At 35.2% G+C, this 27,831-nt stretch overlaps 1 protein-coding gene and 1 non-coding gene across 2 annotated transcripts in view; both read right to left on the reverse strand.

The window, feature by feature from the left end:
* Positions 1-27,831, reverse strand: part of LOC111060039 (cell adhesion molecule 2) — a 172,317-nt gene that overhangs the window by 139,390 nt on the left and 5,096 nt on the right. The window contains exon 2 of the mRNA XM_039427969.1: positions 22,420-22,594. Within this exon, the coding sequence (XP_039283903.1) occupies positions 22,420-22,474 (55 nt within the window). The 5' untranslated portion in view covers positions 22,475-22,594. The remainder of the gene's footprint in view (positions 1-22,419; positions 22,595-27,831) is intronic.
* On the reverse strand, positions 15,080-15,153 carry Trnan-guu. Its single transcript has one exon. It is a non-coding gene; the product is annotated as a tRNA-Asn (tRNA).

Genomic DNA, 27,831 nt, shown 5'->3' on the forward strand with positions numbered 1-27,831 from the left:
TTCAAATCATAACTCGAATGTTGGATGAATGGGCCCACTACCAGCGTTCAGGTTGCAAGGTGCCTTTTGGAGCATCCATCTTCGTATTCCAGACAAAAACGAATAGAGAGAAATAATCAACTATCTTAGTATTGTTATGATATTGGAAAATAAAATTGCATGAATTTATCTCTTTTTAGCTCAGTCTGCAAAGAGTTATGCTTCGTGGAACTTCTCAGTGTAATTCAGAATTATATTCAGGGTTAAGTGTGAGAGAGGGCCATCTTCGCCCTAACTTTCCCCTCCTGGTTTCCAATGACGGCAGCAAATCAATCAACCAATCTTCTTTTCTGTGCAAAAACTTCTCCCAAATTCAAGCTTGTTATATCGATAACTATACATTCATTCTCACATGGTGTTCAATATGATAAAGTATCAATCAGTTGATTGTATTTCCAATGAGTGCTAGAATTCTACAAAGTGAAGGATAATTTCAAAGGTTCAGGGTACTTTTCACAATAGCACTTCCAGTACTATTCAGATCCTTTTGCCATTTACGTAGGAAGGTAATTATCACAAAGCAGGGTATTCCAGTTGAAGTGCTATTATCGCGGTCTTTTGCCAGGCAAATCGAGAACAAAAGAAAACAGTTACAGGTGCTTTTACAGGGAGCACTTTGCACTCGGGCCGATGAGGGTAGCCCGTATATTCGAAAAAATGCTCTGCCTTCATCTGGCTCCACTCTTACATAAACGCTGTCAGATTTGCAGCTGAGATTTGCGTAGGGAAACATTTTCATTGAAAAAGTACATTGTCTCTGGGCTCTCTACTCATATAACTCACAAGATAATCCCCAAAAACACAAACGATATTTATGGTAACATCGTTCTTCTTCGAGATGAACATTGAATTAGTGTTTTAATTTTCATTACTTTCTTCAACTGGATATGTAAATTATTCATCTCTACCAAAATATTGATAAGCAGCAACTAAACATTTATAATTCCTTCCAGTACTGAGTTACTTCAATAATATAACATTCACTTTAACGAAACTATATAATTTTAAAATGCTGACCGATACCCAATCATCACCAACTGTTTCCACTAATCAAGATGGAAACATGGTTTGTCAAAGTTTACTACTGACTTTAAACAGAACGATTGCTAGAAGCTTAGAGATAATCACTGTCCACATCATCAATATATTTCAAAACAGGAGTAATTGAGATTTTTTTTAACTCCAAGGTGTATGAAGCTCAAAAATTAGGGAATCAATGTTTAATGCTATCATGTGTGCTTTCGGCTTCTATAAAAAGTGGAAGACTTTTCATAAAGGAATTTTATTTTTATTTAAGTATTATTCAAACGTATTTATTCAAACTTCTTGGAGTAATGATTGAGGTAACATTGATCTTCCATCAACAAGAAACCTTTTCGACTTACTATTCTCGAATATGATTCTGCTCTGAGTTGGAAAGAATGAACTTGGAGGCGTAGCTGGTAAAAGCTTTAGATTAGAAAGACAAATTAACTCAGCATGGAGTTAGTTGGTAAGAATAAACTCTCGGAGGAAAAAGGCTGAGATTGGTTGAGGGTGTTGTGAGGTTTTGCGGGAAGGGTTGTGGTGCTACTTGAAGGAGGGGTTGAGATGGAAGCCCTGCAGTTGGGGGGGGGGGAGGGGTGGCATCACAGGGCTCTATTGTGTTCGTCTGATGATGGAATAGCGTGACTGAGAGCATTAAAGCTACGGTCTTGTCTGATAACATCGCGAATCCCTCTGGAGTTTGGACCGATGAGACTAGAAGAATTTCGCCGAGTGCATTAATGGCAATTTTAAAAGGGTTAAAATGTGTGCGGCCATCACCGGCATTGTAACTTCAATGATTCGCCATTGATGTTGTTCTCACAAGCCGGGTCCGCACCGGCATCAGATACCATCGGCCATCAACTCGTTTACGCAACCGGTCAGCCGAAAATTGCCACTAAACATTGCATGTGCTCCAACATTTTAGGTGCATCCGTTCTTTCAATTCGACTGTCTCTAAGCCTATATTCCTAACAAAAATAGCTTTGTTATAATTACACTCGATAATCCTAATCCATTAATTACTCAGATTGATGCAAATCTCAATCTTAAATAAGGATATAAAGTAATCTACATTCATAATAATAATTATTCAATCTCTGTACTCTCTGCTCGTACCACAAAACTCATTCCACTAACTTGGTTGACTCAATTTATTCAATCACTCAGATTGATGCATACTCTTTAACGCTGATTTCTTGATTAATAATAATCTCTCTGGATATTGAACAACAAATCCAGAGGAGTTTATTTATAAATTCAAGAACATTACAATATTCACTTCTATAACATAATAGTGATTATATTCACTTCTTCTGAAATTTTAAATCTTAGTCTACCTTATTCAAATTTTACTAGGCGTACATCTGTACTTGAATTTTCTCAATTCGAATATAGATTTCCGATAAATTTAATTTTGGATTCAACAGTGTTGAAATGTTCTCAGTTTCCAGGAAATTGTTTGCAATTATTGTATTCCTATGAATTAGAATTTTTCAACGATATTAAGCAGATCTTCAATATACCTTTTTCAAATTTTGTTAGGTGTATAACATTGATATGTGAAGATTATCAGGTTATCTTTCCAATTCCTTAATAGGAAGAAAGTTTATTGTATACTATTGTTAACGAAAATACATGAGAGAAAGGATAAAAAAAGGGAACAAAATCTGAAGGAGAATGCAGAAAAAATTGAGATAGAAATATATTTCGATGAATTTGATTTTTTTAAAGGATCGGAATAAGATTTATCAATAACTTTCTGCAAACTATCATCAATTTCTCATTTAATCGGAATGAGATTCTAGAGTCAACAGTTGAAGGCCACTCCATCTAATCCTCAGAAAGGTGAGCTTAAACTTTTGACTCGATCACGAGTCTGTAATGAAATTCACCTCACAACGCCAAATTAAACTGCTATCCAAATATTTATCCGAAGTTTTCCACCGATCAAAGTCTATTTCTTCTTAATTACATAATTTATATTCAAGTTTCGAACGTGGGTTGAGCGTAATTATTCCCCGAGGCGTTTGCCCTTCAGACATGCTTGTTACTTTCGCTGATTTGCTGGCTGTTATGGCGGGGATTTGAGGTGAAGAGGGGCACCGATTATTGTATGGATGGTCGTTAGTATGGTTATGAGGTAGGTGGGGTCGAACGAGAGCCTCGTTCAATTGTTTGCATGGCAACTGTTCAGCGCTCGTCTAGGTTTTGTGCGTAACAATTAATAATTCCCTTCCTATCTTGTTCACCCATCATCGACCTATTTCTGTCTCACATTTGTCGGCTTCAACTTTGTATTTCCACTAACCAACATGCCGAAACGGAATTAACGATAAAACCAGGCTCAACAGAGCTTTCCCTCTTGTAATTATTTCTGTTCAGTCTCATCATCGGGAATAATTATTTATCAGACATGACTTGTTATCACTTGGATTCCTGTAAAGTCCTGTCAATCCCCAATGAGATCATTGATGTCTAATGGTCCCAATTCCATAGAAATAGTAATTGAGATTGATCCTGAATTCAAACCTGATTGGAATATGAGATTGATTCCGCAACATCAAAAGTGAATTTATTCATAGTGAGAGAAAAGGGGGTCACGTTTACTTCCTTGCTACTCCTAAAGTTCATCACTTTTGAAAAAAATGAAAGTTTGAAAGTGCTCAGTCTATAATGATTCCATACCCAACTATTGGTATTAATTAGTCTTTCAACCAGATGGAACAGCCTCCAGTCAAACGATAAATGAACAACGATTACAATGACTTTATTTGCAGTGATAATGAACATTACACATTTAAGGCTATCATTATACTATTGATTCTTGTCTCTCACCCCAACAAATTCTTCTCCAACTGGAATCGCACAGTATGATGCATCCAACAGTCATCTCCCCTCATTTCCCTACTTTCGCTCCTAGCGAATTGATGACTCCAACCTGAAAAGAGGAAAATGGGTTTCCGATTTGTCGTCGTGTCATTGGCTTGAAACGCTAAATAGAATTTCAGTTGCCACTTCTACATAGATATGTAACGATTCTCCGTCACGTCCTGTAATGATATTCTTCGCACGGATTCAAGATACGTGACAGCCTTCTGGGAGCTGCGCACGGGATCAGAAAGTATGAAATAGGGTATTTCGTTTTCTATAAGTCAAAAGTGAACCAAGCGTTTAGAGACGTTCGAGTTGAAAATGTAGGTCGGAACTCCGATGATGGGGATGGAACTACTCGCCTGCAATGATGACGATGATGATCATCATAATGATGCGGTACATGTCTTTGATGATGTCGATGTTGACGACTATGGTGATGACGGTGCTCCAAAGAGTGAGAACATCGAATGAAGAAGACTTCATATGTGTGTTAAGGAGCAATCATATTACACCGCTCCTTTCACATGAAGAAGTGTACCTGCCTGTCAGTAATGTCTTCAAGCACATCGATTTACATGGGTTTTCTCCACCTGGAAAATAAGAATGAATGTTTGGGGATGGGATACCTTTTGTAACCCACTGTCCATAGCCACTTGTCAATGTTTGCAGGCTCTATTCAACTAAACAGGATTGTGTAATTTACTTAATTATTCTATGTGCCACATTTCATTCATTTTTCTAGTGAGGTGAGGCTCCAATTCTTTTCGAGTGTGGAAGGAAAATAGCTATGAATTCCATGATTCTATTTTCAGTGGGTTGTCAACCACCGATAATTATCCCTGAAGCCTATCACTGATTTTCAGTTGAGCCGAATTGAAATAATGATTAGAATTAATATAGTGACCACGGAAATATCAAGCGTTATTCATATAATTCCAGTCAATTCGCAATTTATCTATTATAACCTTTAAAATAATACAGATCATCAGTGAAGTCTCCCTCATAATAATATAGTCATTGTTGGCTCACTATTTATTCATTTCGAATACAAATAATCATGTAAACTATGTTGTTCGAAGGCAGATAACAGTTCATCCGGTATCAGCTTCAAGCTACTCAGGACTAGCTGATCCACTATTGATTTTGGAAGCGTGTTAGTGGAGCTCATGACTAATACTATTATTTGTCTCATTTGAATTACAATAATGCTATATTCTTACATCGATTTGCGAATACTCCCCATCTATTCAGAGAAAACCTATAACTATATTGTTTATTCTATTGTTAGTGCTATTGACTGCTTCAATCACAATACTGCTACATTCTTAAATTGATTTGCAAATCCTTTCAATCTTATCTTCAATTGCTATAATCAATTCAAAGAATGATTATAAGTATGCTCATTCTGAGTTGTATCTTCAAGGTCCGATAATTAAATTGAAGAACTCTATTTTATTTGATATCTTCTTGATCGAGCGGAGCAGATTTTTTTTAGATTGATTCTACTTGTTTTGCAGATTTGACGCCTAGTGAGATCGAAACCATCGGACTCTCCAGTATTAATGTTGGATGTTCATAGACTTTTAAACAACTTTGATTCGTTGGATGAGAAACAAGATCAACATCCCAAGAGTGGCCTCTATAAATGTGTAAGGTATAAAAGTTGTGTAACATATAAATTCATGATGCTCAATGATACTCTATAATGAGCATGCATGCTAAATGCCATACTAACCAGCCATGATATCAACAGAAGAGTCAACTATTTATCTCTTTTGATTCAACTATTCTATCCATTTGACCTGGTTGCCCTGTTTCAACTCGTCGCACCTGTAGTTAGTATATCATAATATCAAAGTTTCTATATAGTAATAAAACTGTTGTCGCACCCAACATGGCGAACACGTCTTTCATACACACATATACTTTATTGCATTTAGATACTTATTACCTTTGTAAGATAAGGCTGATACTATATTTATTGAATTATATCAGAATTCATTAACATCATTTATAAACAAGCGTGAACCATTTGAGCTGGAATGAAATGTTTTAGACAAAGTTCGATCAAGGGAGGGGAAAATATTCGGAAACTGAATCCTGGCAAAAGCCGAGGCCATCTGAAGAGTGGAGTGTGGAGCATTGAAGGTGCGCTGAGGGCTGAGGGCTCAGGGTGCAGGACTCAGGCTGTAGCTTTTGGCTTTGGCACTTGGGTGCTTCATTCGGCACAATATCTCGCTTTGCACTTTGGTGGCGTGGGGCTCGCAGCATCAACTTGCGCAACACAAACATGGTTAACAAACAGAAACTTGACAAACAAAAACAGACACAGATGGAGCCGCTGAAATGGACTGAGGCCGAGGCCGGCGTGGCGCGGCGCGGCGCAGGCGGAAAGCTTGCAAATTGCAAAAGGCAAACACTAACAATAAAGTGGCACTCGAACCACCAAAGACGAAGCCAGCCCGTGCAAGCGTCTTACAACTTCATACAGCAGATCGAATTTGCTAGTTCATTGCTGGATGTTATTTCGGTCTGAGGCAGACCGAAATTGCATACAATTACGGCAAACAGCCTTTGTTGTAACTTGTAATTGAAGAACTCCAAGTAACACTAAGCTCTACTCACACAATTATGTTGTTGGTTTGTGAAGTTCATTTGATTCGCTATCGAATTTCCATTTGCGGTATGATATTTTGTTTAGTTTGATCTTAGCTAGTGTTTGTATTTATCATCAAATTGGAGTGTAATAATTATTGCTATAACTGACTGTAATAGTTAAATATTATTCATTCATGTATACAATGATAGATACAATATCATTCTCAACTATGAAATGGAATTCTATTATTAGGAAATGAACAGTTGCGGGCTTTAAGCAGTTCCTCACCCAAATTTGGATAGAAATTGTCCAAAAATAGTTCATCACTTCCTAAGTTTTGTCAAGTTTTGTCCAAGATATATAAATACTGGAAATTCAGAATTTAGATAAGTTAAAAGTCAAATTAAGGGGACTACTTTCTTCTATGCTTGACAATGTTAGCTTATGTTGCTTTTCCTAGAAAACCAGTAGAGATATCTTGATGTGTTGGGTAGACTCTTCATACTCAAGTGGAACTAAAATTATCAATCTCTCTCAAAATTTCAGCAACAAATTTTTTTTCATGACCTTTGAAAAAATAGAAAATTAAGACCATTCAAATTTTTTTTACAGATGAATTTATGATGTTATTTTTTATTCTAGTTCCAATTCCAAGGTACATATTGTTGATATAAACACATAGAAGAAAAATCAGCTTGATATCCGTATTGGTTTCCAAGAAAAAGAAACATAAAGTTGAAAAAATATGATTTTGAGAAAATTGCGAAAAAACTTAGTAATCACACTTTTTTAATACTGTCATGGAGCATAAAGGTAGACGCACACAGATCGTCGAACGGACGGCACGCATCGGACGGATCGGACGATTAGATTTGATGCATTGTTTTCAATTGAAGTACACATACCTATCCGCATCGTATAGGCTAATATTTATTTTGAGTTCATCTAGTGATTTTTGAGCCTGATTGATACGCCTTCTATTGAATATCTTCATCACTCTTATACAATTTATCCCAACCCTTACACAATTTTTTCAAAATATCATGCACTTTCCTATGTGTCTATCATTGAAGTTTGTTACCACCTCATATACATCAAATCTTAAAGTATTCAACACCACAAATATTTGCTTAGAAACATGATTCCTAATCACATTATTTCGAGACTCATTCACATTTTGTGTTTCACCCTCGACACAGGTTAGCAATTAAAATATTTCACCAAACCATCACTGATAACTGCAATATTCTGTATTCAATATTATTGAAAATGTCAAATTTTCAAAATGAACTGAGACTTACTTAGAGTATATGATTATGAATACAACTGACTCCAATTAACTTCAACTTCATGCATAATATAATATACTTCCGTTGTAATGTTTCAATACAATATCAGATCTATTTTCAAGAATGAATAAGTTGATGTTTGAGTCAAGTTGAAATCCGAAAGTTTTGAGATTCATATGATACTGATAGCAATAGTGATTGTATTCACACAATTAGCTGTATTGTCATAACGAAGCACTCGATAAGGTCAAAGATCATTAAATAGATACACTTATGCGAGTTCATTTTTACTGATATTTACAGTTTTATCTCTACACGGGCTAGCCAGAAAAATAGTTTTCAGAAAAGTAGTTTGAAACTAGGTACATTATTACAAAAAAAAATTTTACGGCGAGAATCATTATATCAAACTAAAATTGATCCAGTTGTGAACATGGTTCTAGTGGAGAGTAATATCTTTCAGTTTCAAATTTTATTGAAAATGGATATTCCTGGATTAGCATTTTATCAGTTCAGTATCCAGTACCCTTTCTGCAGTTTATGAGAACTTCATGATGTTATGATATTGGAGAATTTATGTTCAACCATTTTATGCCATTCACGTGGAAATCCCAATATCTTATACTTCAGGAGTTGAACTCTCTCATTCATCAAATTTTTTTCCATCAAAATAGAAAATATCTTGGTTGAATCCAATGAGCTTTCATAATGAAAAACGTTCCATGACCTTTTCTGTCTCTTCGAAAAAGTCGACAAAAGCTCGAAAATATCTCATTAACTTTGACATGAACTTGCAGAGGTGTTAAATGAAATCAAATTCGTTAATAAATTGAATGAAACATATAGTCTCTCTAGCTTTTAGATGAGGTAAACCCTTATATTCTTATGTCTGTCATATCAAGTATAGCAGTGGTGCCCACAGTGGGAGAGGGGTTTGGACGAAGTCCAATACAATGTATCTATTTTCAAGAATGAGTAAGTTGATGTTTGAGTCAAGTTGAAATCCAGAGTCGAAGTTCAATATCCTTGAAATTCTTGGAAGAAAATTCTTAGATCAAAATCAAATCTTGGGGGGGGGAAAGATCAGCAGTGTTTAAAATGACTACTGACGCCTTTTTCTGGGTTACCAATTCTTGAGTGGGCGAGTAGGGTAGAAGCGGAATTTTTTCTCAATGTGTTTTGTGCTTGGGGAAGGGGAGATAACCCCTGAGTATAGATAATGTATGGAAATACTAACCTGCTTCCATATTTTTGTAAATAGGATAGTTCCATACACGACAATAAGGTAATGAAAGCACTGTTAGAATGGTAGAATGTATTCAAAACTTGCATAATATTATTCTAAAACCTCTCTAATACAGTATGTTGAAGACTTGTAACGGAAGTTGTTCTGGATGAATAGCTTTTGTTTTGTTTTCTTGCTGATTCATGAATAATATTTTTTCCAATTTATATTGCAATCCAGTCTAAAAAGACTAATAAGCAATTTTTCCCTTATAATGGGTTAAATATTAATAAGATAGGTAGTTCTCACCAGGACTACTACTTCTAGCAACTAACTTGAAGTTATTGACAAAAGATAATTATAGTTATATAATATAAATAAATAAGTTATCATACATTGAAGCTACACATTCACACTATCAACACTGCTCTGCTTTTTCCACAGCACTTCACAACTCGCAGGGTTTGGTCCGCTTCAATCTGCGCAGCATTAATGTGTGTTGTCAAGAAGTTGAGCGACTTCTCCATTTTCATGCCGTTGTATACTTTCTGCATGCTTGCATGCGAAGCGCCCAATCTCTGTTGTAACGAACTCCACCTCTATGTCTCTGTGAATGTCGGCGTTCCGGCTGAATCTTGGAGCATCGACGATGTTCCTCAAAACTTTGTCCTGGAACCGTTGAATTACATCGACATAGCTCTTCCTGGCACAGCCCCACAGTTGAATTCCATACATCTGGATTGGTTTCAGGATTTGCTTGTATATAAGGATCTTGTTGTAGGTGTGCAAGTGTTTATGCCTCCTGCGATTCTGACGATTGAATCAGATCTTGTATTAAATCACTCAGTCTGGTGTTCACAAGGCATTCATTCACGCATTCTCAAATTCCTAACCTCAACACCAAGGACTCAGTACAAGATGATTTGTTATAAGTGTGACGTCACAACCTGGGCATTGGCCGTATCCCACCCAGAAGCGTCACAGTATTAGGCCTCAATAGCAAATGGAAAAGGTTCCCCATTGATGGATAGGGGAATTCGCTTATATTTTCTGTTTGTAAAATTGACTTGGACAGCCTTGTTCTCATTTGCATTGATTCTCCACAGTTTGAGATTTCATCAGTAGCATCTTGAAATTTCCTCTTAGATTCCTAAATGTTGTCTCCAGCTGTGTCATCGGCAAATGTTGCCACTGTCATCATTTTCCAACTCAGGTAAATCGCTAGTATACAGTATTATAGAATTAGCCCAAGAACACTACTTGAGGTACTCCTGTTCTAATTTCTTTTAGCTCAGAATAGGCGGCTTCCTGCTTAGCTCTGATATATCTACCAACTATATATGACCCTAATATTCCAGTGTATTCATAATATAATATGACTACATGAATTATTTTATATATGAATGAGTTCACCGCACAGTATTTGCTCATAAGAATCACTCACTGATGAACACTACTGTGATCAAACAATATTTTGAACAGGACTCAGAAATCATCAAGTACACTTAAATCTCTCTGATTACGTCGAAAGAAACCCCACAATTCCGTGAGGGGAATAGCTTGAATGAGAGCATTCCTTGTAAAACAAAAATCAGAATTGAATGCAGAATCATCTATCAACAAATGTAAAATCCATAATACATCGTCGCATGTTTAATTTTCGTTCAAAATGATTCTTTACAGTGACAATCCTCTCTGATTTTTACTTGGGGTTACTCGTTGTCTCTTTCAATTTGCCACCGCCTTTCATAGACCGACAATGACACTTTTGAATTCGATTCATCGACGCGGAAACCTCTCAATCGTGTTGGCTGCAGCTCCCGTAACAAGCAACTGAAAATGTAGGCGCGGCGTGCATCTTCACAGAGAGGACCAGATTAATAAGAAAGAATGTTTCGGGAGGGGAAAGAAGACAAGTTGTTACACAATGCTTGTTGCCATTATTCTCGCACACTCATAGGCAATCGCAGTTGGCAAGTTGATGCACAAAATCAGACCCTCGTTTTCGTTGAGAAGGAGGCAAAGAAGAAGAAGAAGGAGAAAGAAAGATGAGAGGAGGAAACGAAGAAGGAGTAGAAAAATAAGAAGAGGAAGAAACCAAGAAGTAGGGGTACATCAAGGAGAAGGAGATCAAAGAAAAATGGGCGAAGAAGGAGGAGAGATTCACAGAAAGAAAAGTGAAGGGAAACAATGAGAATAAATAATAAATTGATAATAGGAGAAGACAAAAGTAGATGAGTTGAGCGCATGTAAAGGAAACGTATATGAATATGGAAGGTGAGGAGGAGAGAAATAAATTAAAAGAGCTCGAGAATGGAAAAGAAGAAGAAGACACGGTAAAACAGAGCAAACAAAAAGGGAAGAAGGAAGAATGAGGAATATAGAGGAGAAGAAGGAGAAGCTGAAGTATTGAAATAAGAAAGAGGAGGTATTATAGTATCTATTAATGGAATAAGGAAAAATGAAGAGTATAATGATTATTGAAGTGAATGTATGCGAAAGATGAATGAGAAAGGAAAATTGTAAAGATAGTGCTGTATAAAAAGGATGGTAGAGCCGCAGGAGAATAAGGAAGAAGATGAGTAGGAGGACGAATAACATAAAAATCAGGAGAAGGAAGAAAAGAAGAGGAGAAAGAATTATAAGAAGAAGAAGAAAAAGGTGAAAAAAGAATAAGATAGAGAAAAAAGAAGATTAAGAAGAAGAAGAAAAAGAAGAAAGATAGGAGAAGAATAAAATGGAGAAAAGAGTGAATAGTGGTAAGAAGAACTATCACAAAGAGGACAAGTGAGTAATAAGCAAGGGAAGAACGAGAGAGAAATGAAAGCAAACCGCTCCCTTACTAATGTTACCACCACCCATCACTCCCACCCCCTTCGACAGAAAGACGCTACTCCTGTTAGTTGGTGAAAAGAGGGGCGCTTTTGGCTTTTCTCGGCTACTCATGCCATACGTGAATGTTCTTGCTGTGATTCCTTGTTCTCGTATGATCTATTTGAGATGCGTACATTATTTGAGCACACGTTGCCATGCCAACTACAACCATGCTCGTGTGTAATAAGGATGGATGGTTGTGGGATACGGCTGAGAGAGCGAGAGAGAAAGTTGATTGTTGCTAGGAGAAGAGAACGGGAGGGTTCAAAAAGAAAGTTTCTTGAGGGTGAAGTTATAGGGTGTGGAAAGACGATGATGTGAGAAGTAGTATAGTTCTTTCACAGGGTTTTCGGTACATTGAGAAATGTTAAAGTTTAGAATAGCATTGAACCTCTCAGGATTCATTAACAGTTTAAGGCGGACCACTAACGTTAGAACATGCATGACAAACATTTCATGCACGTTTATGTTTAACAAAGAATAAAAAACCGATAAAAAGGAATAAACCACTGGAAAATCACAAATTATAATCATACAAAAAACAAATAGAACACCGAAGAAAAAATGTACAAAAAAAAATCGGAGATACAAAAATCTAACCTCAAAGCAATTTGTTCGAAGTGTCTCGCAGTGATAACAGCTGTGATGACACAACAATGCATGACGACTGTGTATCATGCATATTCCACTCTTAGAGGTCAAGCTTAGAAGATAACACAGTACTGGAAAATTCACTCAGAATTCGGATGATCTAAGATTGTAGTGCTTCAGGAGCCATTCAGGTTGCAAGAATCTCTTGATTTCCCATGAATTTAACTCTATTAGGATGGGATTCAGGAAAATCATCAGGAGTCTAGGAAAAGAGAGTAGAGGATATAAAAAATTTCTTACAAGAATGTTGAGAAAGAGATTGGATAAGTAATGAGGTATGCAAGAGAGGAGAATAAACAGGAATGATAGAACAGATATAATGATGAATTTGATAGAAGTGAGAGAGCGAAGTTGATATAATGCTCTTTGGAAGGAGTGAGTATCGGGCCGGAAATGTGTAGTGCCGCGATACGTAATTCAACAATAATAATATGAAGATGTCTCACTCGACTCACATACTTGGCTGTCCCAATTTTGACTGTCAATTGATGCGTGAGCCAATAATGCAGACAGCAGAGCAGCTTCTACTCACTGGAGTTCAAACAAGTCGCTGCCGAATGGTCGGAGGAGGCTCGCTTTTCATGCTGGCAAACACGCTCCAAGTAACCAGCTATGAAATCAGGCTGCCTCAATGAGCGCAATAATTTTGTGCTTTGAACTGCGAGTCGTGCATCAGGTAGATGGCTTGATGGCTGCGTGTGCGTAGGCTGACTGTCTGCTGATTATGAATTGACACACAGATATTGCGAAATGACTTGTTCTAGGAAATTGAGCATTTCTTTCCATAATTATTGGCAAACATCTTCAATTGAACCAACACAAGACGAAAGATCAGTATCGGTGCAGGAAAAGATGTTGAATATGAGGGAAATGTAATTTGAAAAATATTCATGAAGATTGAAGACAAGATGATTTCGACATTGAATGATTATGCCCAAATAGCTCATACTCAAATTTGATAAATTAACTCATGAAGAGATATAAATATCATTGTTTGATGAGAATTCGTGGACTGTATATATATAAACTATTAAGTTTGTAGCCTATAGTTTTTATTAGATGGTATAAGTTTGTATTGAGTGGGATTTCAACCCGAATTTTTATTGTAATGATTCTTTAAAATACTCTGACATTGTCTAAAGCCATTTCGTAATAATTGTTCTTTGACAAAAATATTATTGTTATTATATTTTATTATTACATCTCAGCAAAGCTATCGTCACGTGGATAGGACGTCTCATTAACACAATATTATATTATTAATCCTGTGAAAAAAATTGTATCTATATAACAAGTATGTTGCAATAAGAGAGAGAGAGTGATAAAAAGCTTATCATTAAAAATGATTGTGTTCTCGATATCGAATAATATTCCATCTCAGTAATCCGAGAATAAACTTTTGAACTTGGTCGGGACAAACTGGATTTTAGAATAAATCAATATGTTGAAGCACAGTTGAATCAAACACAGTTTATGAGAGATCCACCAACAAACTTACTCTTTAGTTCATTTTCGTCACCTTCATACGACAGAGTCTGTTGATTCTGGCCCTTGGAAGATAGGGTTGAGTCAGTATTCCTTTCAGGGATCTGCCATCCAAATATTTTGCGAAAGCTGACAACCACCTTACAGTGGCACACATTTCCTGATTTCTGACAACATTGGATTTATAATTGCGTTAGAGCTCCAGCTGCACCACCTGACCCGGTAAGTCCAGTGGGATTGGCATTGCATGTTGTCAACACAAATATGCGTCTCTTTGATGTTCACTGCATGTTTATCAAGCACACTAATTAGTTTAATATTTGATTAGGAAAATTTCATGGTACGAAAATCGGGTTCAAGCTCGAATATATTGTAGGATAATGTGTTTGGAATTGTGATATTCTTTGATGATAATATTGGAGCCGTATTAGCTTGGAATCCGTTGAGACTTGTCAAGCCTTTGTTCTACGACAACATTGCTGTTCTGTGGAGTGTAAATTCATTTTAACGTTGGAAAGAGGGTTTCATTATAGTTATGAATTCTGTGCTGTATACTAGTTTAATGGAGAAATCATTCAGGTTAATGAAATACGAAAAGCAACGTTTTACTCCGAACTCCACGTGGTACAGTAATAACAAATAATTGATTGCCAAGATAATTGGATGTCATAATGGTACACTTAGCTCTTATTTTATGGTATTATCGACATATTTACCGAATAGAACGAATGATTTTACAGCTAGAGACTAGATAGATATGTTGAAGATTGGTTTGTACTTCTAGGATTGATCATGTTCAAAAATTGAAAACTGCGTTTCTCTATGGGAATTTCCTGGAAATAAAAGTCCAAACATCATTAAATGAAATTACAAAAATTAATTGAATTATTATTGTCTTCAGAAATATGTTTCCCATAATCAGCGAATATTGTCAGAAATACAAAAAAAATTATTAACTCTAGAACATCTGATCAAAACTAACAATAATAAAAAAATACAAAAATTCATAATAATCGTCCCCGGGTGGATTTGAACCACCAACCTTTCGGTTAACAGCCGAACGCGCTAACCGATTGCGCCACGGAGACTTGATAAGAGCAGATTCTCAATAACAGTTCATTGTTATGTAGTTCAATTCTGATAAGCAATACAGTACAATGAACTACTGCTGGCTGATTTATCATTCCGAAAGACCAGGCTTCTTGCAAGTAGCAACAATAAGATTCCAAATTTTATATTTATTGAATTGATTTGAAAATAATATTACAGTACCTTTTTAACCAATACTTTTATTCTAGAAACTAGAATGTGAACTACCATTTCGCTTTTTTAATGTTACCAATCATTTTAATATTTTCAAAACCTTTCTCATTCCCTATCTTCTATCTATCTCTAAATCTATCTATCTATCTCTATATCTATCTATCTCCATCGCAGTTAGCCGCGAGCTAATTTTAAATTATTAGTATAATGGAATAATAATGATTGTTGAGAAATACACTACATCTATCCATCCATAGGTCTCTCAGTCAAAACATTATGTTTTTCCTTATCCAAATTATAATAAAATGCAATCAATGTGAGGAATCATTGTCAATGTGAAAGTAAGTCTTCGTGGTGAAATCGGTTAGCCGCGAGCTGAATTGAAATTATTAGCATAATGGAATAATAATGATTATTGAGAAATACACTTCATCAATATTCATTTTCATCTTATATGAAGCCCAGTTTTAATTCTTGGCCTATGATCGGTGCTGAGGTCATTGTGATAGTAGCATGAAGGCGCGCACGATTTGCTCTTCTGCAGTTGTAGCTTGAAAACGACCGACACTCTTGATTGAGTAGTTTGAACTTGTCTCCGGCAATAAACAGTTCATAACAGTCGCCATAAAACATAATGACGCTGAAGCGTTTCTTGTTTTATAGAGTACTGAATAAGAAGAGTTCACTCTGTTGGTTGGTGCTGACTCAACTCACACTCTCGACCAATAGTGGCTTGCTTTATTTCTTGTTGACCTTTGCTTGTCTTTTTGACTTGGCCTTTCATGTGTATGTGTAACTTGTGTAGCATGCACGTTCCTTGGAAATTTACGGCAGCTCTGTTAAGGGTTCCAAATCCATGAACAAACTTCAGTTCCTGGAGTTCGTGGAGTTTGAATCCTGGTGGGATAGACTGATGGAGATACATTCGTTCATATGACGAGGGATGCTGGGAGGGATCTAGAACAGCTAATTTCGTGATTTTTCAAAAATCAAGTTCGAAACATATAGGACAACTGCATAATAGTTTAGTTCATAATGCTGTTTACCGATGGTAAGCAAAGATTGTGATATTGACATGAATGTCCAACTTCTACAAAATAATCGTAGATCTCCTTTTTCACGTTTCCATAATTGAGAGTCCTTGATCTTCTACTTGTGGATCAAATAGATTTCACAGGCATTTTCTAAAGCCTCTCTTTTTATGTGCTGAAATATAATCTGATAGGACAAAGTAAGCTGCGTGAACAATCGGAAAATATCAGACATTATTTGATTAATGTTTATTTGAAATTCAAGACATGACTTATATTTGAAAAAAGATTGGAAGAATAATGTCTGTGATAGAAGTTCAAGAAAAATGTTCACGTTCCTTTGAGAGTTTGTGATTTTCAACTTTATTTTCAACAGAACTGTGTCTGATAAGATCGCCGATATTAATGTTACCATTCGAATATTTAATTAAGATTCGAAATGTCGCGGCGTTTTCAAGTGTTTCGCTTTGGAGCAGGAAATTAAAAATCCGTTCTACCTGACGCCAGTAGAACACAACGGAGATGGCTTTCTCTCATCCTTTCTTCCTCTTACTTTCTCTGTTTTCTCACTTCTCTCTTCACACTCTTGTTCCTTGTTTCTCGCACCCTGTAATCTTGCAGACATTTTGCAAATTTGGAAGACGTCAAAAACAGAGAACTCTTTCAGGTGACGGCAAATCAGTGAAGTTCTTTTTTGAAATTTTATTGATCTTTCTCACCCACTCGACACTCAATCGTTCATTTTGCAATGGAGCAACCTGTCAGAGGTGGGAGATTTAAATTTGCTGACATTTTAGGCAGCTTAAGTGTGTGAATCACCTTTCAATACTTGATCCGAATTGGGGGCTATTTTTACTACAATGTATTTGCATATTCTGCTTAGAATTTACCGTATTTCGATTCTGTGTAACAGTCAATATTGGCGAAATAGTACGATACAGGAATAGAAAATTCAGAAGGCGAGAAGAATCAAGTATCCTTTTTTTAAATTTAAAACTGCAGTGATCAGTTTCAGATTTTACAATAAGAAGGTATTATAAATTGGGAAAAGTGATTACCTGATGAAATACAATATTTTTCTCAACTTTGCATCACTCCAGTGTATTTAAAAGCTATGATAAGCTGCGTATTTCCAACATAGTCTCTTCTGAGCTGATCCTCTAATCATCTTACAAAGTTTTGAAATAAATCAGGAGAAATGAGCTTTGCTATACAAAAAGACAGGGGTGGAAATTCATGATAAAATAAGAATATAATTGAATCCTCACCAAGATCAAACTTCAGTATTTAGTGTTAAATTGCTGGTAGTATAATGTATCGTGAATAATGAATTGGGAAGAAGAAATGAGTAGCTGATGAGTTTTTATTTTGATATCTTCCTCAACTTTGGCAATGTCAAAGATGGTATCGGGCTTGGAGGCTGTACAAAGTGTAGGATACTCCTAGATTGAATATCATTCAATATTTATAGAGAATTGGTCTCAATAACTCTTTTAAAGCTTATTCGACATCATAGAGTGCAGATGGAAAAAATTATCTTTGGTGGAATGCAAATGATTGAAGCCAAAGTAAGAATTCGAATGAATAAAGATCTAGAAAGGAGAGATATTTTATTGAATTTGAATAATGCTCAACCGTATTTGTATAATCACAGGCAATGGAATAAGATTTCATAGGTGAGACACTGAGAAATGAATACTGTCGTTCTACAGCTAAGACCACTCTTTCATTTGACAATTGAACATGTCTTCATTTAGTGTAATGCTGAAAGCATAAGTCTGCGAACTAGCAAGAAACATTCAAGTCACTATAATTTTTAATTTGCCGTTCACTCCTATAGCATTGACCAGAGTATTACATTGACAAATTGACAAGTCTCCTTGGTAAAGAATAATAAGCTACGAAAAGATGCGCGACAAAAGCGCATTTCTCAAAAAATAAGGATTAGCTAAGTACGATGACATCATCATGTCTACATTTCGCGTTTCGTTTGTGTGTCGCACAGTCTGTGATTGAGGCGTTTAGTTGTACAGTAACCTCAATCTACTACATTTTTACAATAGGTCAGTTCATAGTCAGACTGAGCAAAAACATGAATTATCATCATAAGTAGTATAGTGAATGAGATGAAAAGTATTCCTCGATTTGATATTCTACTACTCGAAAAATGCCGTACTAGATTGGAAGTCACGTTTATGATTGACTGTTAACTGCTATGGAGTATGAATATAGCCTATTTCTCGGCACACATCACTTTGACAAACTAGACTATAGGAGTGATTACAACTTTATTCAGCAATATATGTGATATTCTAATGAAACAGAGAGCAGTTATTCTGCGTGCGATAGAATTTATTGCTGCTAAAACTTGTCTTTATAGGCACTTGTCCATAGCTTTTGAAAAGTTACAGCCCGGTTTCAGCCGACAACAGCGTGAATGGCTTCGCAGTCAACATGAATAATGATGTTATGAACGTTAGTTTATTGCTTCTAGTGGAACACTTTCCGCCCTTTTCTGCCCAGTCAAGTACGCGAATTATGAAGTGGCAAGTGATTATCGTCATGATTACTTTTCCATAACTGTATAATTTTCAAGAAACAAATATCGTTGGAATTATAAGCTACTTGTCTCATTAAAATCCATGCAAACACGTAACCAACTTACCAGACCATTCAAACTAATTCGTCAGAATTGTAGCTTGTGGCTTGTTGCTTATCTTCATTTTTGAAATCTTGAAGTTCCATTAAGTGTATTCAGAAAATCTTAGAATAAATAACTACCCATCAGAGACTGAAGAGAATCAGTTTAAATATCTTTATGATGCCAGATCATCTACAATTGAACTTACAGCAATATTATAGAATGGAAGTAGATGGGGATAAGAATATTATTAGCCGCAGCATATTATGCTTGAATGTTACGGATATTGATTGAAGATATCATGATTCGAAAGTAATTTCTAGTGGTTTTAAGCAACATTTAATTTTAAAATAGGATAAAAAATGTATTTTCCCTTGGATGGAGATGAGAAAGTATGTATTTGTAGTAATAGTGACCTTATTTTAGTTCTGTATGATTCAATTCTCTATCTTTGTCTAGAGGCTGGAAGAGATGCATTGATGAGATTGGAAAACATTATTCCTGGGTAATAAGAATAACTGGAATGGATAATTGGACTTAGTCTATAATGTAACTGCACCTAAGTTAGATTGTGGTTTTTCTATGGGATGAAAATCTATATTCGCATTAAATGCATCAATACCGGTCATTTTTACTAAATTAACTCTTAGGCTACGTCCACATCCATAACTGTGTAATCAGAAATAATTGTTACAGTTTGAATCTATCCCTCATTTATTTCTCGTGTCTGATGAACAGAGCAAATCCCATTTCAAAAGAAAATCAACCCGTCTATTTGATAATCAATATTGTGCTCTAATTGCCTCTCTGGTTTTGCACTAATTAGTGGATTTGTTAACAAATAATTTTCGACGTTATGAATACTTCCAACTCGCTCTTTCCTTCTGAATGTTTGATTAGATAGCTGGTGTATTGAAATTGGAGCCCACTATGGGGTTGGTAGCTGTTATATTCATTCATTAGCAAAAAGCTTAGATTCGTGAAAGACCGTTTTTCGTTCACTCACTAAATAACCGTCGCCTAATTGCAAATCAATACTCTGATGAACCTGTTGCTAATTATCAGAAACAATCTGTGAACTTGCCTAATATCGCTCAACTTGCCTTTCAACTTGCAACTAAGAGCTGCTATTGAATAGTTGAATAGGTGCGGTCTGTTCGCTTCTCATGTTGCTAACCAACATCCTTCACCAACGATGCTGATGCTGATCTGATGTTGAAGATCAACTTGAACGAGGAAAGTTGTCCCAATCAGTATTGATGGTCTCCTCCATTCAGGATAGTGTTGCCAGTCTTAAGCAGCTATGCTCACCACCAATCAAATTGAATTGATTTGGAAATTGTATTTTAGATGAGACATTCATTCAAATAAAACCTTCTTAGGAGGAAAATGTTATATCCTATTCTATTTCACTCGACGTGAATTAAAAATTGTAAGATCGAGAGCTCAGTGAACTGTCGAAGGTCTTTTTTCACTCATATTGATTATAAGTTGATTACCGACGATACATCAAAAATACGCAGAAAAATAAATTGGTAACTGAATAGACCTTTGATATTGGTAACCTAAGGTATTGAGTTTTTTAGCCAACATAAGACGGATTAACTGCTCGTAGCCTATCATAGTTCTTCAATGAAAGACCGTATTACATGTAATTCACAGGACATATTCAAATGTATTTTGTATAAATGACACGATCAAAATAGCTTATTGAATTCAAGGGCTCCTTTGAGAATTGAAAAGTACATAATTTGGATTTGAATACTGATAGTGATTAACATCTCAGATTCTCAGATTATCAGATCTTTAATAATGATTTTATAATGAACAATCTATCAAGGATCCTTTCTTATTCTACTGATCCTTTTTATAAAAGAAAAGGTCTTTCATATATATAGTGTGAGTATTTCAAACAATGAATAGCTGATGTAAGCTCAATGAAATTACATAATTGATTTTTATTTCAGTTGCTACTCTTGTAGTGTCAATCATACAAAGACACATAATAATTGGGTGATTCATCACATCTCAAATCCATCCTATTTCTAAAACAGTCAACGATTAAGCCAAATTGATTGACATCTATGTACACGTAGAATTTAACACTTTAACCGTATCATGATTCTTTCAACCACCAACCGTATCACCCTGAAACAACTAGTTCTCTGATATTCATTGAACAGCTACTGAGTGGGAGGAGCCAAACAGAAAGTCAGGTCTATAAATAATGCAATGCAAAATTTCGGTATCGGTCTCAGAGACCGGTGATACAGTTGAAGTATTAATTATTATTAATCAATCACTGAAGAAAATTAGTCGTAAGAATAAAGAATCGTCATTTTTTTAAAAAACCAATAATGGAAAATCTCACATTTCAGATGTACAAAAGCACACATTCCATGAAGAGACAGCGAAAATTGGAGAGGAAATTTTTCTCCTTTCCAACTATGGTTGAATTAAGAAAGCGTGCACCAAACTGCAGACGGCTTGTTAGTAGTCATGACTGAATGCAAAACCGACTCTGACAGAATCGGGGAATTGGAATTGTAATCATGCAATGTGCAGTTGAAACACAGTGAACTTTACAGCAGAAAACGTTACTGGCTTGTCTGAAAAAAAACTGACACAAGGCTATGAGTTTTGTTTATTGAACTTGAACTGGGCTCTGCTGTAAACTGGGCGGCATTTCTTTCAGCCCTGATCCGGACGAATTCTTTGGGCAAAGCATCTGCTTGTCACGCAATTTGTCAAATTAGAGCTTCCGCGCTTGGACAATTTGCTTTTCCTGTCGGTGCTGTCCTGTCCTGTACTGTGCTGTGTCCTGCTGTGTGCACTGTTTTGTTGACAGTGTATTGTCTCGAGCTGGTGTTCTCTTATACAAGATAGGGGGGCTCCAATTTTATAGAAAAAACGAACGAATGTCCCGAATGAGATAGATTGTGACAGATAGGGAGAAAATTAGTGAGTGAGACTGGAAATTGTCTTTTGTTAAAATTAGAGTCTGCTTCCCAAAAAAATCTTTACGAACACGAAATACTTCACGTAATAAAGATGTATATAATTAATATAGTTTGGTGCAATTACATGAGAAAGCTTATCGATTATCATAATCATCAATCAGTATATTTGTTGAAAATTCGATGGAAATCGCGTTCGAATGAGAAAAGCTCATAGAAAACCAGTAATAATCAACTGAACATGTCTCTGATACATATTATACTATATGAAAAAATTCACACTGATAATGAGAGCTTTTTCCAGAGATAGTACTAGTGAGGATGAAGTGAGTGAATATTTCGAAAGAAAAACATATAGAAGAAGAAACATATTGTTATAGAGAAATGTGAAAGCTTGAGATTTTTTTCTGAATTCTATAATTTTATTTGAATTTATATGAATGAACTTTGTATTCGACTCACCTGTCAAAAAAATGAAGGCACACACGTTTATAAATGTTATGACACCTGCCTCCATTGTTCACTGTTTTTGGTCTGCTTCTATGTACATGAATCTCCTTATTGTTCCAACCACGCAGAATAGTCACTAGTGCTACACTTGTGATTCGAAATACTTGGTCACATCTTCAGTTCATAACTGAAAAAAAAACAAAATACATTGTTATCAACTTTCTTGATCATGAAAAAGTATACACGTAATATAAACTATAGGCTACTATATATTTACAACTGCAAACATACCTAGAGGTTTTCTTCTTCCTCCTTTTCTTCTCCCTTCTACCCTCTTTTCTAGTCTTCCTCTTCTATCTTTTTTATAACGAAGCTTTCTTGTTGATGTAAGTCAAATTAAGCCATTTGAAGTATCCAATGTAACATTTCAAAAGTTATTCTGCCTGATATTCCCTATAGCTAAATCGGTGTATTAATCATACTGGTATTAGGTGAAAAAATGAACGAGAATGTGAACAGACGTTAGTGATAACAAAGCCGCTCTATAATGGCTCTCGCTTTCGCTGTGGCTGTGAATCAATACGTTTCTCGCTCAATTAAGCTTGCACTGGTTTTTCATGGAACGGCACAGGAGTCCACTAGCTTTTCTCCTGGCATCATTTTCCTATCATCCCAGCACTTATAGCAAGGAAGATTAAATGAACGAAAAATATCGGCTGAGTGGGCCTCTCGTTTTCCATTTGCGTTTTTAATCAGGGCTCAGGAAAATATTTCAAACTTCCTTTTTCGTCTCTCGATGCTTGAATATGTGAGTACTATCACAGACAAAATCTCCGTTTTCTTCAACTTTACCCTTATTCAGCATTCATCTCAAAACGTTTTCAATTGATTCATCGCAAATTCTTGATTGCGTTGACGATGGAGCTATAATTTGACTATATATGTAATTTGGCTGTATGATTTGAACAAGATTTTCTATTTTCTTTCTCATTCTACATCCTTCAGGTGGAAAATGCTGATGTTCAAATGAAAAAAGACTAGGTATATTTTAAATATTACAAGTATTATATTAAATACACTATATATATATTTAAGGTATATTTTAAATATACTTACAGTGATATCACTTGAAACTGTCATGTTGAAACATGAAGAATAAAGAGAGAATGAAGAATAAGCATAATAACTCTAGTCTCTTTTCTGTATAGGGCTAATTGTAATATAATTAGAAATAAAAATCTCAGCACCCCTTCTTTGAATTATTTTATCACAACATGTTTCAACATGACAGTTTCAAGTGATATCACTTGAAAATGGCATGAATGTTGAAACTTGTGATAAAATGATTCAAAAAAAGGGAACTGAGATTTTTATTTCTATTTATATTTTTGGGGGTTTCCAGACAATAGTCGAATCAAAATAATTGTGGAAACTACAACAAACTGATCATCTTCAAATAAGAATTCGCTTCGCTCATTCAATACTATCAAAAAGCACGAAAAATTCATGAAGAATTGGGGGAACACGTATAGATTGGTGTGGAGTTATTATGCTTATTCTTCATTCTCCGCTTTGGTTTCTCTCAATTGTCAAAATGAGATCAGATCAGCTGTGTTGCTCATCAAGAATGAGTCATTTTTCCATCCCTTTCAAAGACTTTTCTGGCTTTTCCTCGGATCTTGCATGTTTTCCAGAGAATACTTTCATCCTCTTAGATAGAATGTTTGACAAATTTTATCCTACCTCTATTTTGAAGATTGTGCTTTAACATCACTTCATCTGTATTCAATGTTCATTAATTATCGACTATTATTATTATATTACTATTTTGATTTTTGGAATATTGTTTGTAGAATATAAATAACAGGATACTTCAGATTATGCTATTCAATTTATCAAGAATGCCATTTACCGTAGTACCGTTTCATCAGCAAATCAATTCCATAATTATTATCATACCCCCTGAAACTATTATGTACCCTACCTCAATCGAATCTGGTCTCACTAACATTCCTGGCTTCAATCTATCTGGCTTCTGGCGAATCTATCACGTACACTCTGAGTACCTACAGAGTTAGGTGATTACGGAAATCGTTTTCCTTGAGCAATAAGCATAACCTTATAAGAGTTTGTAGAGTTTGTCTACGTATAGATTTTTCTAACACAATTTCCAGTCCAAAAGAGTAGCATTGTGAAGAATCACTCTCTAGATCTAGTAATGCAAACGTCATGAATCATGCATAGAGATATTAGCTGGAGTCATAGAATATAGGGGGGAAAGTTATGATCTTCATTCTATCTTCTTCTATCCATTTTCATGTGAATCAAGTAATAATGATGAGGTGAAGAAACAATTTCCTGTTGTATATGATGTTCAGATGAGTTTCAGAATTGTGCTTTGGTAATGGAATGAATGATTTGGCAATTGCATCGGTGAAACAAGAGTGAAGAATCATATCAGAAATAGGTGATAGCCATATCTCACAGACCTTTCTGACACCTAAATCATGTTCACAAAGTCCAAATGTCATTCTATGACAAGAATATGACATTCACAATATTTATATAGCTGAGTGTCATCCGTTAGCTTAATTCGACATGTTATAGCAAATATAGATCCTGCTCTTGCTTGCTGTCCAATCCTGCTTGAAAGTTGTAGGAACCATATCATCGTTAAACAGCTATTGATTTAGAATCCTACATACGCCGTAAATATATGTATACTAGTATATGAATACTAAATATGATATATATATTTATATTTCATATTGAGTATTCATATACTCTTTATATTCATTCTCAATTAACTTCAAACTTGGATAATGTTATAAATAAAAATAATAATATCGAGTGACCTGGCTGGCTCAGGTCTGATGTCAGAGTTTTCAGGTCGCAACTGATCAATTTCAGGGCCTCTGACATGACCTAACGACTGCTTTCTAGGCAGCCTGGACCGACGGCTTAATGTGTCCATCCATGTTATAAATGAGATATGCTCGTGAATTAAGAAAGGTTTTTTAGAAGAAGAATAATGTTATGGGCATTTAGTGTAAATTTTATATTTGGATTGAGTTTCAGTTAGTCTTGCTATTGTGATGTGATGATAGAGTGACGTTTTCATTTCCCCAAACACTAATGGAACAAGAATAGTGGTATTGCTAAATGTCCTAACTCAACAATGTATAAACAAAACTGCAATTACAAGGTTTGTGGAGCTGTTTGAGCCTTGTAGAACATTTTTATGATGAAAGGTAACTACATAAAATATGCTTTATTGGTGTCAAAAATATTAATTCATAATAATATCAATTCAACCTCATCTCATCCAGGGAAATATTCATTCAGTTACTAAGTTCTAGCATGACCAATGGTGATTCTTGGTGATCCATTCATCGCCTATTATATAGAATTTAGCGTCTAGGTGAGTCATGTGAGGTATATGGCCAAACTATACGGTTCGCGAACAAAATGTGTACATTGAACAGTAAAGGGCCGTTTGCACAGTATAGATTGCTAAACTCGATTAAGTTATTCGTGTTTAATTTAATCTGAAAGTTTAAACTTGAATCGGTTTTCTCAGTGCATTTACTAATACAATTTAAGTTAAACTAGTTTAGCGTTAAGTTGGTAATAGAATGTCATCGTTTATAATATCAGGAAGGGTAAGTTTTACATAAAATTTGCTATTTGTTTACAAACCATCAGTAAATTGAGGTTAAGTAGCTACTATTTCCTGGTTCAAAATCCACAGAGCTGTAAGCTGTACGGTAATAAAAGTGAAAAGCGATCAAGAAATTCTTCAAAAAATTATGAAATGCTATATTACTTTTAGAAACAAACTTATATTTAGTTGGCACCAAAAAATATAATCTAGAATGCAAGATAAAAACCTTATTTTGTTATGAAAATCTACTTAAATCTACTACGGTCTTCCTCGTTTATTAGAAATCTCTCGAAAGCAAAATATCTCAGTTATGTGTTATTAAAAACATGTTTTCTAATCAAAAATCACTGATAAAGATTGTCTTATTTTCTATCAAGTGGCTTATTTAATCAAATACTGAATTGGCATTTGCTTTACTCAAGCAAAGCCGTTAAAAAAGTCTCTATCATCCCAGAAATTAAAATGATTTGTTTTTTGCCCAATTTTTCTCAGTTCCAAAATTTTTTCGCAGTCATCAATATCAATCGCATTAAAAACTTCCATCAATTCCTGTTGTCACGTGGTATTTTAGCACCACAGAATATCTGGAGCAAACCAGTGAATTTTAATAGAAATATAAAATGGAAAAGAAGTTAAACCTAGTCAAAGGACCACTCAAATTAAATCGAATATTGTTAGCGATAAAGAGTAATAGTATTATCTAAAATGATAAGAAAACATGTGAGTCGTCCAGTTGCAAAACCCGTTATGTCCTTTTTTAAAAAATTTCAGAAATGACAAAAAACTGTACACTGAAAATGAAATGAAGAAGAACGCCAGTTACATTATTGTAAAATCATGTGATATATTACAATGCTCATCCAGTACTTTGAAAGAGATTGATTTATATTTTGGGGGGTTTGGGGGGGTTTTATTATGGACATAACGACTTCTGTTGCATTATGCTGGAGAAAACGACTTTTGCTGCATTAAATGTGGCAATGACACTAATTGTGTGTACAAACTCATTTTTATCACTAATGTCTGCTGAATCTAATAGTATGGTGATAATCAGAATTAGATTGTCAATAAATTATTGTATTTGCTAAAATTTTATGAAGCTCAGCAATGTTGAAATTCAATGTGAGTTATCATAAAATTATTAAAATAAATAAATTTTTTGCCAAATTAATTTTTTTTTAGGAAAAAATAATCTTGAAACAGTTAAAATTCAAAAAATACTTTTATTAATTCAAACAGTTTTATTATTTTATTTAAAAAATGTATTAAATAATCCCAATGACTTCCCCACTCTCATCAATTTCGCCCAAATCACTGTCACATTCATCGTCTTCTCGTGGTTCTTGAAGAGCTTGTTGTTGTTGAAACAAATTTTTGAAAAATGTGAGTTCCTCATTCTTTTCCCATTCCTTGGAAAAATGTTTTGATAACAGTGTATTGATGTCTTTCAACTTCAGTTTATTGATTGGCACACCCTCCTCTATTATCACTGGATTAATGGCCCTCAATTGTTTCCCATGTTTAACAATAGTCTTTCCTACTCCAACATCCGTGTTGTAATGAATTTCTCCCCTTAAATTACAGTTTTTCTGTTTGGTTTTGGTAATAATAATTCTTTTTGTAGGCCTAAGCTTAAAGTGCCAATCTTTTGGCTCTTTCACAACTTGTGAAGTCATTTCCTTCCAATCTAGAACAGGGCATTCTTTCCCTAGACGGAAGACAGTAGCAAACGTTTTAAAATTTCTACATAATTCTCATCA

This window comes from Nilaparvata lugens, chromosome 5, assembly GCF_014356525.2.
Source record: "Nilaparvata lugens isolate BPH chromosome 5, ASM1435652v1, whole genome shotgun sequence".
NCBI lineage: Eukaryota > Metazoa > Arthropoda > Insecta > Hemiptera > Delphacidae > Nilaparvata > Nilaparvata lugens.